Raw genomic sequence first — 19,594 nt, 5'->3', positions numbered from 1 at the left:
GAAAAGCTTACTGTGTCCCTGTCAGCCAGAAGTACAGGTGCCTGGGAAGAGTCAAAATAAACAACAGTTCCAACTAAAGCTTAAAACAATGATGTACTTGGATCAAGCTCAGGGAAAGTAAACAGTTTATAAGTCAATTAAAAATAAAATGTCAAAAACACAAATCAGGTTATATGGTAGGGAGACTGAAAGTAGAAACAAAGAAAGCAAAATCAGTATTAAGGAGTAACAGCAAATTATAACTTCTGGGGAGGCCAGTTGGATTGGTGTGCCATTCAGTTAACTATCCAGAGAAACACTGTACATTTGCTAGCAACTACATTATGAAGGAAAAAAAAGAGAATTAGTAATGTGTGCACTGTGGGTGTTGAGGGGTAGAATATCAAAGTATCATTTGGTGACTTCAGTGCACAAACACAGTTCGTTACAAAATATACCTCAAAATTCCTTCCTGAATGAGGAAAACTCATACCAGATATTGTTCATTTCTGATGGAAATGAAAAATTATTTCATACTTTATTAAGGTATTTTGTATATCATTTCATTATATCCTAACAAACTTATTGTTATTTCAAGTGATATGCTGGTAAATGGCTCAAAAAAGTATCCTGATTTATAGCATTTGCCAATTTCCATCGTGTATCTACTGCCATCATGGCTGACTTCAAGCCACCAATGGTTTAACAACCAGCTGCTAAAATTCGTGGTGAGACCAGATCTGTACCACCACTTAAAGTTACAATCCATGTATGATGAGGAAATCGACTCCTAATTAAAGTCACTTGTCACTTTAGGTCCTGAGTTTCTAAGAACTTTCAGATCAGTGGCTTTATTTTCTCCAGAATCACCAGATTTTGATATATTCTTTTTCCTCCTTTAAAGGTTTAATTATTAACATACTGTTTGCTTAGAATAACTATTTGCCAAATCAAATATTTTGGTTTCATCTTCAAATTCATTTACATAAAATGGCTAAAAAAGAAAAGGCTTTCCCACTTTGATTAGATATGTATTTACGTATAATTTAACTCTTTTTAATTAGTTTTTTCCCCCATTTAAATCTGTCATCCAACTGGAATTTATTTGGGGTGATGTACAACAAAAACATTTTATTTTTCCCCAATATTTAATCAATTCTTCTGGGTTCCTTTAATGAAATTCTATCACTAATTTTATTCACTATCATAAACTAAATCCATACTCAAATGTGCTTTCAATTCTGCTCATTAATAATCTGTTTTTGTATCAGTACCATACTTTTAATTATTGTTAATCTGTTGGTACAAACACTACTGTTTACACTCATCATCTTCAATAAATTCTCAGCTACTGTGTTTTATTTATACTTTCAAGTTTATATATATATATATTTATTCACAAATTAATTAGAAGGAAGGAAATGGACATCTTAAGACTTCTTATCTAGAACCTGGCATGCCCTCATTAATTTCTCCTCCTTCCTGTACCCAAAGAAAAATATGCATATTTTCCTTCACTGGGGAATCTATCTAATTCTTAACAATTCTATTTGTAAATACTTTGTTTCTATTCTGTATGAATGAAATAATTTTCCTCACTAATCAGTCCAACTTTTTTGCTTCTGGTTGCATTTCAATGGATAAAAAAATTAAGACTTTTGCTGGCTCTTTGGACAGCTGTTCCTAAATGTTTATTTATCCTAGTCTAAACTATTCCCATTGAAAACAGCTTCTAAACATAGAAGTCCTATGACATCTTGGGCACATTTCCAATTTTTTTACTTGAAGTCTACTGCAGAAATATCACTTATTACAAAGCTCAAGAAAAATGACCTACCATCTAAATAATCCATTACACGCACTCAGCTAGAGTCTCCCTGAGGTTGTTTTCTTGGATACTTTTGACTCTTCAGAAGCTCAGCTCAGAAACTATTCTGAAAATCTAGAAATAACATGGCATTTTTAAAATGTGCATGGACCCAGGAGTAGAGGACCCAAGACCCTAAGAGCTGACTTGGCTACTTAGTATCTTTATAATCTTGGTCAAATTATTTAACCCCCCCTAAGTTTTTTACTTTCCCTCTAGCACATGAATTAGTTGAATTATATCTCAACCATGGGTATGTAACAGAAGTAACAAGAAAGTTGTTTTCATTTTTGTTCTCCTCTCTTCCTCCCATAAAAGTATTCACCAACATTAAAAAAGCTATAGTGGCAAACTTTTCTTCTCTAGCCAGACATGAGCCTGGGGATCAGCGCCGGAAAGGCCTGAAGTGAAAATCTGAACACCAGAATCCTGCAGGACCTCCTCCTCAAACACACCTAGACGCCGTGCCTGGAGAAGGCAAACAACTGCATATCCACCTGCAGCCCACTTCTTCGACTTCGAAGAAGCTGAGCAGAACCTGTAAGGAAGTGGGCTGAATCCTCTATGCCTCTGAGGCCCAGATGATGGGAAAGGATGAGGAGCAAAGGGGATTCCTCTTACTATCTTAACTGGGAACTAACTAACAGAGGCACACAGAAACTGAGACTGCTTTCCTTCCATCATGTTTAGAATTATGTACTCTTTACAATTCTGTAGCTGCATGGTCCGCACTTAATTAGCAGACCAAGAAATATAACTGCACACTACAGGTATCCAGCAGCCAGAGACAATGAAAAAAAATAAAATATTTACCAAACACCAGCATGCAAATATCATTATAGGTTTCAAAACACCAAACCTATTTTGACTAAAAACAGAAACTAAACGAAGATGCTGATTGTCTTATTATTCAGCACCATTCCGGAAGTTATGGAATAATATAAATACAATAATATAAGAAAATCAATAATTGTTATAAATATTGAAAAAGAAGATACAAAACTTTCTGTATGAACTAGCAATAGCCACCTAGAAATGAAAATGAGTAACAATCGATTCACAAATATAAAATAGGTGGGGATAAATGTAATAAGAAATAGGACCTACTTGGAGGGAACTATAAGAACTTCTTGAAGGACACAAAAGAAGATCTGAACAAACAGAAAGACATTTGTAGATGGGAGCACTTATAAGTGTCAAGTCTCACAAAATTAATATATTAATTATTACCAACCCAATTAAGATTTCAATACTATTCTGTTTCGGTTGTATTAGATAATCTTAGCGTATACATGGAGGAATAAATACCCAAGAAAAGCTAAAAATTTTATTTAAAAAAATACAAACAATATTTTCTAAATCAGATGAAAATATAACTACAATCAAAACATTATACCAAAATATAAAATGATTATATCAGAACATATATGACAGTAATCAACTCAGTAAACATAAACGTAGATTAATCAGATTAATGTAAAAGATTAGAGAACACCCAAAAAAATCCCAGAATAAAAATTCAAATGGACAAAATCGGAGGGAAGGGGATTATTAATTTAGTAATAATGTTAAAATATATGGTTATTCATCTAAAAAATACATACCATATTCAAAAACCAAAGTCCAGATGGATATGAAATTGAAAATTAGTTTTTAAAAGTCTTAGAAAAAATTAGGAGTCAACAATACAAATAAGAAACCTTTCGTCAAGATAGAAAACTCAAAATTATAAGAAAAGATGAATGCATTCAATCAAATAAAAATTTTAAATAGTTATAAGGTAAATGGTATCAATCAAGAAAGGACAAAATTGGACAAAAATATAGTGAAGATGACAGAAAATACAAAATATTCAAAGAGCTCTTACAAATTAACAAGAAAAAGACAACACAATAGAGAAAATTTGGCAAAAGATATACTTGGGTAATTCATATAAGAACAAACCTGAAAAAGACAATATATAAAAAAAACATTCAAACTTTGTAGTACCCAGAAAATGCAAATTAAAGTGGCAATGAGCTCTCACTCTGTACACATCAGACTGGTGAATATTAAAAAGAATAATTAGGTCTAGTGTTGGCAACGTATAGGGAAACTGAACCCTTAACACATTGCTGATAGACATGTAAGGTCTACCTAAGTACAGGCCAGTAGGCTGGACAAAAGGATGAGTATTCTGGCCCCCAGCGCAGAACATCACAGATATTAACTTCCTTGACCTTCAGGCTCTCCAAGCAACTTCCTGATTATAACTTAGTTTTGGATGATCTACCCCACAAGGAGAGCAAAGGATGGTCTGCCAGCTCTAGCATTAACATCCACTTGGCGTATTTCTCATCGCAAATTAACAAATTGGCAAACATAAAAACTTGTCTCTGTCAGGCTGTTTATTATGATTCTATCTGCTGGAAAATATTATCCATCTCAGCATTAAGGCAAAGTCAAGATTTCTGACCCAATCCTGGTCTTTGCTGGCTTCTCTGGCAATTCCTTAAATCAGAATCAAAATCTATGGAGTGAGGCGTAGGCATCTGTATGTGTTAGAAATTTCCACGACGTGACTCTAACGTGCATCCAAGGTTGAAAACCATTGCCTCACACTTACTCTCCTACAATGGGATAGCTGGTTCTATACAATGATTTTATTTCAACCTAATTTTGATTATTAAAAAGTTTCAAAGACACTATAAATAAGAAAACCTATGTACATAATACCACAAATAGCATCCATCAAGCAGTTCAGACAGTGTTAAATAAATGCACGTCAGGGACAAAGCTCTAGGAAGCCAAGTGAAGGATCAATAAAACAATTCAAAAGCATAATTTTTAAAAAGTCACACATGGTTCTCCCAGTTCACACTTGAAATCTTGTTGAACTGATTTTTCTCTCAGAGTTTTTCAGCCACTTCCCTTTACTCTCTGTTCGTACCCCCAAACAACCTATTACGGTGCCCTGTCAATCCTCGGCCTTTCATCATCCATGAGATTTCAATGATGTAAACTTTAGAACCATCACTGGCTCCTCCCTGGGCCTTACATTCTAGATCTAATCTAGTCATCACATCTCACCACTACTGAAAGTAACCTCCCCTCTTTTTTCGGCATAGCTAAATTTTAAGTTCAGATTCTAATAACAGTCTCTGTAGACTTCTGAAAAATCTTCCTTCACCGTTATCCCTGCTTCTTAGTCAGTGAAATAACAGCTTCGCATAGCAGGCAAAGTGAAGACTTTCTATTTGAACCATACTAGGCCCTACACATCAAACCTTGTCAATACAGTGCCCCCACACACTGCATAAAAATGCACGACAGTTGACCCCTGAACAATTCAGGGGTTAGGGGCACCGAGCCCCATGCAGCAGAAAATCCGAGGATACCTGAAGTCCACCCTCTCCACATGGGGATTCCCAACCCGGAACTGAAAATACGTTACCTAACCTTCAAGAATATTACTAAGACTGTTTATTTGGCATTACATTTTCTTTTCTTCCATAGTCTCCCTATAATAAGAATGATTCATTCATATATTGCTCCAAAATTTTATGTGAAAGTTTTTGTCTTCTTCTTTGTTTTCTAAAGACTTTTTTTTTTAAGAGCAGTTTTAGGTTCATAGCAAAACTGAGCGGGAGGTACCGAGATAGTCCATATACCTTCTGCCCCTACACGTGCACAGCTTAACATCCCCTAGTGTATTTCTTACAACTGATGGACCTACAGCGACACATCATTGTCACCCAAAGTGCAGAGTGTACATTAGGATTCACTCTTTGTGTTCTATATTCTATGGATTTGAACAAATGTATCCACCATTAGAGTATCATCCGGAGTAGTTTCACTGCCCTAAACATTCTGTGCTCCACCTATTCATCCTTCCCTCTCCCCAACTTCTGACAAGCACTCATCTTTTTGCCATCTCCATATAGGTTTTGCCTTTTCCAGAATGTCATACAATTGGAATCGTACAGTGATGCAGCCTTTTCAGACTGATCTCCTTCACTCAGTCATATGCATTTAAGTTTTCCACAAGTCTTTTCATGGCTTGATAGCTCATTTCATTTTACTGCTGAATAATATTTTATTGTCTGGATGTGCCAGTTTATTTATCCATTCATCTATTGAAGGAAGGACATCTTGGTTCCTTCCAAATTTTAGCAATTATGAATGAAGCAGCTATAAACATTAGTGAAGCTTATTTTATACAAAAGAAGATCCATTTAATGCATCTAATGTAAACCTGTATTTGTTATTATGCTACATTCATTCTTCAATTTTTACAAACACCTTTGCTAACCATTTTTTGTATCACATGGATACTATTGAAATACTACTGAAAATACAGCTCCTAAAACAATTCATGTGATTTTTCTACTAAGAACTACCATTATGACATTTACAACATAAATGTAGTAGAAACAGGTCTGACAGTTTGGAATTTGGCTTCTACAGCCTTCCACATTCAAATGGATTTCTCTTTAATTCTATTTTTGTAAAAACCCTTAAAACTGTACTTATTTTAGCAAATTTTTTTTACTTGGAAATAGCATGATTAATGAAAACCAACTAGTAGACCGGAAATAAAATTGTCAGAAATTCCACTGAACTAGCAGTGGTCTGTGATATCATGCATTAACAGATTAGGGGGAAGAATAATCAAGAGTACACTGCCCATTCCATCCTGCAAAAGGCTAGCAAGCTATTATCTTATCAACATGATCATGAGATTACAAATGTGGCTACTTCCAGAAAAGAAGTCTAAGAATTTGGCCAGGAGTGGAACACTCCAGAACCCAATGATCAGGGGCCTAAACATTATAATAGACCAGATACCTGTCATGTGTCATATTTTAAAAATTTAGTAATCAGTACAGAAGGGCAATCAGAAGAGCTTCTGGTTGTAAGTACCAGTATAGCCATACGGATGCATAATGGCTGAACATCAGCAACACTGGAGGTAATGAGAAATCTACTAATGGTGGCAGATTAGGCATCTAAAGAATATTAACAGGTAAAAAGCACCAGGGAGGTCAACAGATATGCTAGCAAACAAATGTATAATGCAAAGTCTAAAAGTAGGAAATATGTGGACATGTTTAATCCCACATGGATTAAACCCACGTAGGAAGGTGTGTTTGATCATTAAAAAGGTATGTCACCAGTATTTGATTCTCAAGTTTTGTGTTTTTAATTTTGGATGAGAACTCATTCTCTTGAAGGACAAAGCAGGGTCCCACATTTGGAGAAAAAGGAGTACCAAATAGTTTGAGTCTGACAAGGCAAGACAGGAAGGAAGAAATACCAATTATTAGAGGTGGAGGCTTTGATACAAGAATGGGTAGGAGCCCACACACTAGTAATAAAGAACAAAATGAGGCCAAAACTTGCAATGAGGTTAGGCTGATGCTGAGTCATCTGGATTAGTGAGCGAGGCTCTCCCAAACTCCCCATCGTCGCATAGGATTGGACCTAGAGCCTGATACAAGACTGAGTCTGACACAGGACTACAATAGAAGGTACAAAGGGGAAAGGCTATGACATCAAGGTCTGTGGAACAGTGGGTCTGAAACTTACCCTAGATATTACACTGACCTTATCGAATACTCTCAGACACCTATGAATATTGTAACCATCCATGTCAGATTTTCCTGATTGAAAATTTTCTATCTCATTATAAATCTGTCTTTATTCTAATATTTACCAATGAAAAAATTTTAAAGAAATCATGAAACCAAATACTTAATGAGTTAAGATAATCAGCTATACTTCTAACAACATAAAATGTTTATTTAGTCTTGAAGATAAAGAGCTTGTCCTTTGTCAAATGAGGTAAAACTAGCTTAGAAGTTAGAATATTTTTCAAAAAATGGATAAAGCAGGCCCATGATTCCTAAATTCAATGATATCTGGAGCTACGGACCATCACTGAGTTCATACTGTTCACTTAACAGTAAAGAGAATTGGCTTGATTGTCCAGGCATCCTATCCTAAAGCAGAGATTTCTCTGAGGGATGAGAGATGGGATATTTTGGCAATATCAATAAGTGATTCTTTTCCACCATGACCAACACTACTTCTCAATGGTGCCATCTCTGAAATTAATATCAATAAGAACATGAATTACCTCCCCCCAAAAAAGAACATGAATTACCCTACCAAATTCATTTTATAAAAATCTCCTTCACCATTTATATCTAACACAAACCCGATGATTCCTATCTCTTAAATATTTCCCTCATCCATAATTAAATGAGTTAATATTTGTAAAGCACTTAAAAGAGTACCTGTCCATCTGGTAGGCGTTATATGTTTGCTAAGTAAAGAAATAACATTTCTTCATTTGTTCAGCCTTCATCTCACATCTGGTCTACTGAAATAGCATCCCTAATTCATCTCCCTGCACAGGCTGTACCTTTCTCTCTTCTCCCCTCTCTGCCTCTCATCCTATGAAAAATGAAAGTGTGATGAAATCACCCCAATCACTGTCACAAAGTCCATCAATGGTTCCCCATTTGTCTGAGGTTTAAGACCAAAATCCATAACAAGGTCTTCAAGATTCCATTTGGCATCTTCCTAGTTCATCCCCATATCTTTCTGCTCCACCCAAACTGGCCCTATTTCCTCCAGCCTCCAGCACATAATATTCCTTCTGCCTATCCACTTACCTTTCCCCCAAACTCTTAACTATTTCTTTCTTCACATTTTGCTGAACTATCACTAGATCTGAGATGCCTTTAAATTGAAATGAGGTGTAACTGAAAAATATGGTGAATGTTTACATTTAAAAAAAATTATTTCAGTAAAAGACACATTGCCATTAATCCCCCTCCCATCAACCACACTTATGCCATCACTCTTGCTGCTTTCTGAAGCAGCTCTGGAAGTCCTCTTTCATGAGTGTCTTTAGTTGCGCTGTCGTGGCTGCCTTCATGTCCTGAATCAGTTCGAAACATTTACCTTTCATAGTCATTTTGACTTTGGGCAAGAGCCAGAACGTGCCAGATCCATAAGGTGGAAGAGGACACACCAAAGCGGCAATGTTGACATTGAGCATTTGGTAGAGGATGAAGTCAAGACATTCCCGAAAGAGGACTTCCAGAACTACTTCAGAAAGTGGCAAGAACAATGGGATGTGTGTTTGAAGGGAGGGGGAGTTTTTTTTTTTTTTTAAAGGTTTTATTGGCGAAGGGGAACAGGACTTTATTGGGGAACAGTGTGTACTTCCAGGACTTTTTTCCAAGTCAAGTTGTTGTCCTTTCAATCTTACTTGTGGAGGGCGCAGCTCAGCTCCAGGTCCAGTTGCCATTGCTAGTTGCTGTTGCTAGTTGCAGAGGGCGCAGCCCACCATCCCTTGCGGGAGTCGAACCGACAACCTTGTGGTTGAGAGAACGCACTCCAACCAACTGAGCCATCTGGGAGCTCAGTGGCAGCTCAGCTCAAGGTGCCGTGTTCAATCTTAGTTGCAGGGGGCAGAGCCCACCATCCCTTGAGGGACTCGAGGAGTTGAACCAGCAACCTTGTGGTTGAGAGCCCACTGGTCCATGTGGGAATCGAACCTGCAGCCTTCAGTTAGGAACATGGAGTTCCAACCTCCTGAACCACCGGGCTGGCCCCCGGGAGGGGGAGTATTTTGAGGGGGATTAATGGCAATGTGTCTTTTACTGTAATAGTTTTTTTAATTTAAACATTCACTGTATTTTTTGATCACACCTCATATGAAGGATTAATGGAAGTTAGCTAAAGAATTTGGGTGTGTGTCTTCTTAGTGCACTTTAATTTATCTGAGCCCCAACTTTCTCTTCTATAAAAATAGCAATTTATCATCTAATGAATGGATTAACAAAATATGGTATACCCATACAATGGAAGATTATTCATCCATAAAGGTATGAAGTACAGATACATGCTCCAAATGGACAAATCTTGGAAACACGGTGACAGAAGAGAGTCACAAAAGAACACTTATAGTATGATTCCATTTGAATGAAATGTCCAGAATAAGCAAATCCACAGAGATAGAAAATAGATTAATGGGCATGAGGTTTCTTTATGGGGTGATGAAAATGTTCTACAGTTACAAAGTGGTGATGGTCGTACAACTCTGTGAATACACTAAAAACTACTGAACTGTATACTTGAAAAGGATGAATTCTATGATGTGAGAATTACATCACAATAAAGCTATTATTTTTTTAAAAAAAACAGCAATAGTAATAGTTTTCCTCAGATTTTCATAATGATTACATGAGATTAAATAAATGTACAAGTATGTGCCTATGTGATTGTACGCACATTTATGTATACACATGTATAATACAGACTTACCACAATACCAGACTCATAAGTACTTCAATAAATGGTATAAGTATTATTAATCAAATGACACAGATTTTAACTGAAATTTAAATAAATGCATAATTGTGCTTCTTGGAACTGGCTTTTTACTATTTTTGCAATCCAGGAAAAACATCTCTGAGCATTAAAAATTCTGTTTATGGAGGTGGCCGGATGGCTCAGTTGGTTAGAGCTGAGCTCTGAACAACAGGTTTGCCAGTTCGATTCCCACATGAGCCAGTGAGCTGCACCCTCCACAACTAGATTGAAAACAATGAGCTGCCCCTGAGCTGCCAGAGGGGCGACCTGATGGCTTAGCTGGTTAGAGCGAGCTCTTAACAAGGTTGCCCATTCAATTCCCACATGGGATGGTGGGCTGCACCCCCTGTAACTAAGACTGAAAACAGCCATTGGACTTGGAGCTGAGCTGCGCCCTCCACAACTTAGACTCTAGGACAACAACTTGGAGCTGATGGGCCCTGGAGAAACACACTGTTCCCCAATATTCCCCAATTAAAAAACAAAGTTCTGTTTATGAACTTTTCTCATTGTTTAAAAATTCAAGTGATGTATGCAAATTTAGTCTCTTATCGTACTGTATCTTACATTTGAGTTTACAAAATTGTGGTTAAAATATGTCAACTTATCTCTTCTATGTCTGTATTAAACACTGAATTCTTTGAAACAACTGGCTATTATAAAATGATAGATGCAAATTCTAACAATTAGTATGTTTAGAAGAGGTATTATATTGATAATAAATGCATCTGTGACCTTAATTAACATTGCAGATACATAACTGGGTAGTTCTCAGTATTGAATCTTGCCTTGTCTTACCAATTTTAGGGAACTAAGCCAATCTCTTTGATGATAACATCGTCACTACACAGCTGGTTTTAACAGAATGTTCCTGATTCAGTTTTTAAAAGAAGTAATGCTTAAAAGTGTTGGCACAAAGGCAAAATCCTGAATTTAGGCCATATGAGTGTCACTTCATTGTTGTTACTGAAAGAAATAGCCTCAACTATAATAAAACTTGAGCAACACTGCAACAACATTCTGCCAGCTAAGCAGGCCTTGACCCCAAAGGGCCTCTAGTGATTAATATAAAATGTAGCATTTAACATTAACACCAATCATGGCAAATAAATCTTACAAACATCAAACATTATTATATTTAATGATAAAGAACTGTACATTGCTAGTAAGTTATGTTCAATGACAAAACTCAGATTTTTTTGCCTTTGGGAGCACAGGAGTAACATTTGAAATAAATAATTTATTTAATGGAAAATTTGTTTCTCACTTTTTTTTTTAATGAAAGCTATTAATAAATCGGGTTTTTCTCGGTTCTTCCCAAGAAGTTCACAAAACAGAATTTAGTGAAATGTGAATCGTTTTTTAAATCACTAAGGTAATTATTTTATGTATTCTTGCTTCAGGTACAGTTCCCCTGAAAGCCATCACTACTATTAAAATAATCACATAGTATAAGGAGGGGTCATATGTTTATCCTCCTACCTTCTTTCCTATTATTAATCCATTCCAAAGAAGATGACATCTCTAAGCTTTATCTTAGTTGCCTGCACATTTACCAGAACTTAACTAAGCAGTAAGTATACAAAGAGGAACACAAACACCATCAGTCTATGCCCTCCAGAAGCTTACACTCAAGTAGCAGAGGAAAACACGATGGTACAAGGATTTTAAATGAACATTTGAAGAACACAACAGATGAAGAATTAAGTATCTGGCTGACTCAAGAAAAGGATGGATCTTCAAAGGTGAACTGGAATTCACAGTGAAGCAGACAGTGAGGTGGGGAGTGGGGGTGGGGGTGCATTTTAGGCAAAGGTAGCAGCAAATACAAAGGCACAGCAGGCTCTAGAAACTGGGTAACTGGTGAGAGACAGGAAAGGGCCCGAACGAGCAGGGCCTAAATAGATGAAAGGCTTCATCCCATAAGGGAAACACTATGAAGTAAGAAGGGGAGACACTCTAAGAGAGGTCATTTAGAAAGAACTCTTGGCAGCAATGATGAATATGCAAAGAGGAGAAAAAGGAAGCGATGGCAATAATCCAGGTGATAGGCAGAGAGAAGCCTGACCTAAGGCAAGTGGCTGTGGCAACAGAAGGCAGGAGAAAGGATATTTTAGAAGGAACAATGATGAATCTTGGTAAATGACCGGAAGTGGTAGGGCGTAGGGTATACTGGTGAGAGAGGATTGTTCGACCTACCCCTGGTTTCTGGCTCAGGGAGACTGTGGATGGCAGGGCTGCCTACCACCAGGGAACATCCTGTCATTCAAAACCAAATGCAATTAAATTCCTTTCCCTTTAAGTCTTCTCTGCCCGCCTCTGGTTCATTATGATCCCTTCCACCTCTGTACTCCCTGTTCTTTTTTGTGTGTATCAGTCATTTGGTAAGTCATAATACATATGCACCATCTCTCATTTAACTTCCTTCCGTTAACTTTTCATGTATATTTACTCTGACTAAACTAGAAGTTCCTTATGAGCAAAGATCAAATCTATTTTTTACAGCACAGGATATACTCAATAAACGTTGGCTAATTCAAGTGTTAGTATTATGAAAACATCAGTAGGAAGAGACAGTTAACTACTGTTCTTTTCTAGGGTCTTTAACATATTTTAATCCTCTCTCTCTCTCTCTCTCTCTCTCTCTCTCTCTCTCTCTCTCTCTCTCTCTCTCTCTCTCAAATAGAATAGGGCTAAGTGAAGAGAAAAAAGACATCCACAGACGTTGATGAAATAAAAACATCCTCCCGTGTTCCAGGGCTGGGGTAGACGTGGTTATCAGGGCCTTACTGAACAATGAGACTTGTCATTTCTTTCTATATCAACCAATTGCTTTACAACTGTAAGAAATGCCTTCAAAGAGATTTGTACTACGAATGCCCAAGGGCAATGAAATGCCCACAGACTGAATCATTATATCACTAACAGCTACCGGTAACAACAGACTTTTACACACATCTGTTTTTGGTTTACTCTTGGATTTAGGGAATGCGATTAAATGAGATTTGGCTGTGGCTAGTTACAGGGTTCAGGCAATGATATGTAGAAATGTTTAAATGGACAAAACAAAATAACCACAAAGTTCACAAGTATTTCAGCAAACTAAGTTTTTACAAGACAAGCTGCTGTGATACAATGTAGCACAGTTCCACTGTAAGAACCCATTCATTATAGCTTGATTTTCACTGGAAAACTGTATCACTATTTTTTTTTTTTTAAAGTACATGGTGAGGATGGAGGAAACAGGAGGGGGGAAGGGGAAAGAAAGACAGATTAGAAAGCCTACTCAAGTTTATTTTATAAAAATGTGTTCTATATTATCCTTTTAAGTAGTAAAGTATTTAAATTTGTCATAATTCTCCCAATATTTTAACTATGTATATTCACTTAGAAACTTTCCTTACTAATATAATTTTCTGCCATCTGGCACAACAGTTATCTCTACATGGAAGAATTACTTACAGATCAAAAATAAAAGAAATACAGAGATTATAAATGCAGTTTATTTGGCATAATACAAATCTCCTCAAATTACATTTTACAATGTTTTATCTTAAGAGGTTTTTTTCCCACCGTATCAATGTTTGATCTTTTATATGATTTGCTTATAAAACAAAACTACACTAAATAAATAGTTTAGTAAAGAGTTAACTGGAAAAAAATGAAATGTAGTCTGTCATATTTTATTCATTATTTTGCTCAGGCACCAGCAGCACAGTTGGGAGCAAGAACAACTGGGTTCTAATTCCAGTTTTTGCCACTGTATGACCTTGGAAAAGTCACATTATTTTTTCCACACTTCAGTTTTCTTTGGGCAAAACAAATACTATAACAGAATCTTTGCTTGCTTAATTCATTAGTTTAGTATCATATTATTAAGATAATTTTATCAAAAAAAAAACACTGGTAATAAATAATTTCTAGAAGTACTTTGAGATCTTCTGAGAAGAGTACCATTGGAAAATACTGGAAATACTGAACAAAAATCAATATTTCTGCCAAATCCACATATTAGAGAGTTGTGGACAAAATAATAGCTCCATCATATTAGTGTTATTGACTTACTTGAACTTTGAAATATAAATATAGAACCATTCATCCTGAATGTTCTTTATCAGAAAATTTACTACACATGAAAATTATTCATTGTAACTTCAATTATAGGAATACAGGAAAGTTATGCTCATTGTATTAAGTCGTCTGATGCCTTAAGATAGCTGATGCTGCTTCACACATTTTGTGCTAAGAGAACTGTGGAATAGTACTGGTATCCGATAACCCTGCAGGGATCAGAATCTAGTTGTCATCTTTTTCCCCTATTTTTAACCAACTGAGAGAAAGTTTGCCAGAATGATTCAAATTAACAAGAAAGCCAAGGCTAGCCAAAGAATATTTAACTACCAGAATAACAACTGCCTATCTACGGTGTGCACATCTAGATTTTCTATCTTACTGATCCCCATTGGAGAAAATACTCCCCGATGTGGATTGGTTTAAAGAATTAGCATGCAAGGAATGGCACTGATCATACCTCAGCGTTCCTCCCACTTAGGCATATATACTTACAGCTGCTGCTCCAGGATTTTAACAAGGACTTTATGCTAATTTCAAAAAACACAGAATCCTGTAGACTCAACATTGTGTCAACGGGCTGCAACAGCAGTGGCGGCGGCGGCGATGGATTTGTTGCTCTCTCTCCCCGAGCCGCTGTCCCTTCTCTTCTCACAGGCAGCAGAGTCCTGACCCACAGTGCCTGGCTTCATTACCATGCAGTCTCGCAGTGACGCACAACTATAGTGGAACGCTGCTGAATGCAGATGAACCATCACGCTGAAGAAAGGCTTACGAGTTTATGGTAAGTGCCCTGAAGGACATCCTCACCTTTCTTTAGGGGGACGTACACGTGGCCGCAATGATCTCTGTTTATGCCCCTGTTACCAGTTGTGATGAGCTGTGTCTCCAGCTGCTTTCAGGGGGCTCACTACTGCTAGTAAACAGACAAGGGTAGAGCTCTGCCCTTGGATGCCAACTTTTCTCACTGGCTAAGGGCCTTAGAAATAAAAAAATGAATTTGGATCTAGCATGAGATCTTTAAATCTCTTCCTGTAGTAGCTGACAAAAAAAAAAAAATCGGTGGTTTTCTCTAGGTGATTTTAGTAGTAAATTTTCTCCACCCCTCCACACACCCACGCAGTAGCAGTGACTTTCTCAGCATGCTTATGATGATACCGCGTCCACCACCTCACTTAACCCACGGGAGAGAACGCCAGCTAATGGAATGAAAAGATGATGTAATGAACACCATGGCTGAGCCTCCATCGGCCCTCTAAAACTGCTCAGCTCAGGACAAAGTTTCCTCTGCTGCATGCGACCCATTCAAAAGAGAGAACTCCTATTATAATAATGAGGTGATTTTAAAACTCTACTCTTAATACAGCCCATAATTCCCCTGAACATCTTACAGACACATTACCAATGAATAGCAAGAAATCTTCTGGTCAAATAAAATATACATTACTCTTATAGAAACTGTTTTAAAACTGACACTATTAAAAGCTTAACTGCTCTTCAACATAGTAAGAAAGTTTCACAATCAACCCGACAAATAATATTTTATGTTCACAGCAGAAGAAAGATGCCCTGACCTCACGTTTACTGTGACTTTGAAGGTCAATAGGGCATGTGTTTTTCCATGTGTGGCATACATTTCTATTCCATTTAAAACCACAAAGATAAGTAAATTCTGTGACCAAAGGCACAACTGAATAAGTTTATTCACAGCCGAATGGCTCAGCACTCTATTAAAAGCTGAAAGAACATTCTTCCTTGCACAAGTATCATACACTAAGGGAAAAAGATAATCATAGTTATTAAGACATATTCACCGAGAAGAGTACTGAGGGGAGTGTCACTTGAAGCTTGTATTTCTTCAGAATAGTTCAAGAAATCTGGAATCAGTCCAGGCCATTCCCATTCCTGAACAGACCCAAAACCTTACATTCAAACCAGGGCTGGAAAGGCTAACGACAGAGAACCCCAACAGCACGACACCATTGTTTGGCCAGATCTTCTTCATAGACGTCTCAGGAAAAATTAAGAGCAGGGTTTCGCCTGGTCTAGCGCAACACAAATGCCTCAAGGTGTTAACTTTTTTTTTTTTTTTTCTATTGGGGAATATTGGGGAATAGTATGTTTCTCCAGGGCCCATCAGCTCCAAGTCATTGTCTTTCAATCTAGTTGTGGAGGGTGCAGCTCAGCTCCAAGTCCAGTTGCCAGTTTTCAATCTTTAGTTGCAGGGGACAGAGCCCACCATCCCATGTGGGAATTGAACTGGCAACCTTGTTGAGAGCTCACACTCTAACCAACTGAGCCATCCGGCCAGCTTATCAAGGTGTTAACATTTTTGAATAAAGCACATTCCACAGTTTAAAACACTAGCTACTGCATCCCATTCTTATCCATCAACAATGTATGTCAACAAACAAAAGGATCTGAGTTGTACACAAACCAATATAATTTTCCTTGTTAATTAAAGTATTCTCCAAAGTGATTTGACAATACAATCCTCTTTTCATCAAACAGCTGTTAACAGATTAGGGGAATAAACTGATCTAGACCCATAAAAACTCCACCATTAAATGCCAAGACTCAGAACTGAACCATGTCAGCAAGCAGACAAGTTAGGAGGCATATACCCTGATGTTTTGACATATTTTTTCTACCACTATTGAGCTAAGCCTATCAGCCTTACACAAATCTTAAAAACTACTTAATACTATTTGACTATAATATCCCACCAAAGTAACCAAGGTTAATTCCCAGTAAACCTTTATCGACTATAACAAGCAAAACTGTCATACAGAATGTCAGAGTACAATAACGTCTTTTGGGGGTAGTGGTAAAAGGTGATTGTCTCACAAGCTTAAAAACAGATTTTCTTCTGCTTGAGTTTTGTTTATACACATCTAAAAAAATAAATCAGAACTTAAAGTTCAATTACATTTAAGCAGTCTGTAAATAGGTGTATACAGCCAAAGCAAAGCAAGTTTTTTTGAGACACAGATGCACAAAATTAATTTCAGGACTTATTTTGGAAATTCTATTTTACATACACCAGGACTTCCATGTAGATAGGGGGTGAGTGAAAATGGCACTTGCCATTTATATGTAAAATAATTCAATAGGCCCATGTGGGCAGAGCCTGAGCTCTGAACTTTATTCTGAAATGTAAATAAAATAAGTAATGGTACTATTCCAATTATAAATCACAACTTTAACAAAAGTTAATTTCCTTTCTAACCCTTACTAAACTTTTTAACTCTTACTTTTATCACCCAAATCACTAAAGCAGATTAACTAGTAGAACTACATATGCACCCAACAATCCTTTTAGAAGAGTGGGGCAGAGTCCGACTGTGTGTTGAATGCTTTTTCAATCCCTCAATTACTAGTCCTACTTTTAAATTACACAATAATACTCCCACCATTTTTCAGATGAGTTCTCTAGCCTTAACCTATCGATTAATCACAGAAACAAACACACAGCCCAGAGCTTACCACCAGCTTGCCAAGAGTCAGAATGTCAATCGTCTGTTTCATTCATTCTATAAACTCAAAATTCTCCAAGTTGTAGCATACATATGTAGTTTTGGTCTCATCACCATTAAAAAAATAGCTGCAGAAATCATTGCTCAATGCTATATTCTTGGCAAAGGAGAAAAATCATTTCCTTCAACTATACTCCTCTCCACCTTTTAGATTATTATATATTAAAGAATGCTTTTCAAATGATAAGACTTAGAATATTTTTAAGAAATTCACAATTTCAGTATTATCAGCCTTTGCTGAGGTCCTCTTGGCAGGGCCAGATACTGTAAAGCCCTGGGTACAAAAGATGACCGGCAATTCTCTTGCCCTCCAGGAGTTAGAAAGTAGGTTTCCCTCTTTACTTTAAGTCATTTCCATTTAATTCTATGCCCTTTCACTGGCATTTTAAGGATTCATGGAATTAGTTACTTGTTTTACATTTCTGAGTAGAAGGTAGATAGAGGTACATTCTAATATTCCAAAGAATGTATACCAGGAACAATTCTCAGTAAATCCTAAAAAAACTGCCCTTTAAATAAAGGATCCAAACAAAATATTCCTCAATATATAATGAAGTTTGGATTTAACTGAACATATCCTGCAATACAATTCATTGGAATTTAATGTTCTACCCACTCAAAGGAACTAACTCTTCAATTACTAACATTCTTAGGAAGAGTACAAATATATGGATTATTCCACATATTAACACCTTTTTAAATATCTCAAAAAGGTATTAAAACTGGTATCCAGAACAACCATAATATGGAAAAAACAGAAACCTGGCAAGTTTTTCCACACAAAATATCAAATATCCTATCACTCCTACAGCCTTCAACAGCCCCCACAGATTTCAGTCTCCTCAAAAAGTTCTCACCTTTTCTGGACCTTACAAGAAACTGAAAGGCTTCAGGAATAGAAGGAAAGATGCCCTCAGGTGTGTTAGGTAATTAACACCACACATGAAATACAGAAAAGAAAAGAAAATGATTGCAAAAATCATTTCATATTTTTGCTTCGAAACCTCATTAAATAATGCACCAAAACATTAACAATAATTATAATTTATATCAGTTAATATTTACTTCGTAATGTACTTCTACTTACTTCTTTCTGGTTCCCAAAATTTGCTACAGTGAATTTGTTTGGACATTTTAAAACTTCATTACAAAAAGACAGCAGGGCTCCTTGAAGAAGTGGCTGATTCTAGGGTGAGAGCACAGAATACACAAGATAAACCTACAGCATCTTGCAGGGCCGAAAAATAGGAAAGGGCCAGGGCTGTAAGAATTTGAGCAACAAAATAAACAATGTCGTTTTGGAATATAATCCAAACAGTAAACTAAATATCCATGGGATCTACAGATATAAATTAATGATTAAATAAACATGTAAGAAGAGACAGAGCTCACATTGTACAAAAAGAGTTAACCTAGCAAGTCTGACTGGTATTCTTTGAAAAGTCCTGCTTACAAGATTGGTGCTTGACTGGCATCTAAGAACTTAGATTTTAAGAGGGCCAGCCCAGCCATTTCCAGAACTGACGAAGAGTGGCTCACTATGCCTAAACTGCTCAAACAAATAGTACAGTTTATGCTGAACATCTGCATTCCTCCAGGGAGTCTAAACCTTGGGTATGTGCCAGGCAAGGGGTACCTATGTGATCAGCCCCAGTAAACCTCCTGGGCACTGAGTCCCTAATGAGCTTCCCTGGTTGGTAACATTTCACCTATGGTGTCGCAGTTCCCTGCTGGGCACTCAGTTGCCTCCCCTCTACGATGCTGCTGTGAGGAG

The 19,594-nt window shown here is 36.9% G+C and overlaps 1 protein-coding gene across 13 annotated transcripts in view; it reads right to left on the bottom strand.

The window, feature by feature from the left end:
• FRYL (FRY like transcription coactivator) overlaps nucleotides 1-19,594 on the bottom strand; it is a 241,156-nt gene that overhangs the window by 144,577 nt on the left and 76,985 nt on the right. The window contains exon 4 of one of the 13 annotated variants that reach the window (XM_074324663.2): nucleotides 18,908-19,006. The exons of 11 other annotated variants lie outside the window; for them this stretch is intronic. In XM_074324663.2, coding sequence (XP_074180764.2) covers nucleotides 18,908-18,953 — 46 coding nt within the window. In that variant the 5' untranslated portion in view covers nucleotides 18,954-19,006. Of the gene's footprint in view, nucleotides 1-14,779; nucleotides 14,922-18,907; nucleotides 19,007-19,594 lie in introns of those variants that run through there. One more of the 13 variants, XM_074324662.2, reaches the window with a different exon arrangement.

This window comes from Rhinolophus sinicus, chromosome 1, assembly GCF_057876585.1.
Source record: "Rhinolophus sinicus isolate RSI-liver-muscle chromosome 1, RSI-T2T, whole genome shotgun sequence".
Lineage (NCBI taxonomy): Eukaryota > Metazoa > Chordata > Mammalia > Chiroptera > Rhinolophidae > Rhinolophus > Rhinolophus sinicus.
This window is presented reverse-complemented; position numbering and strand designations above follow the sequence as displayed.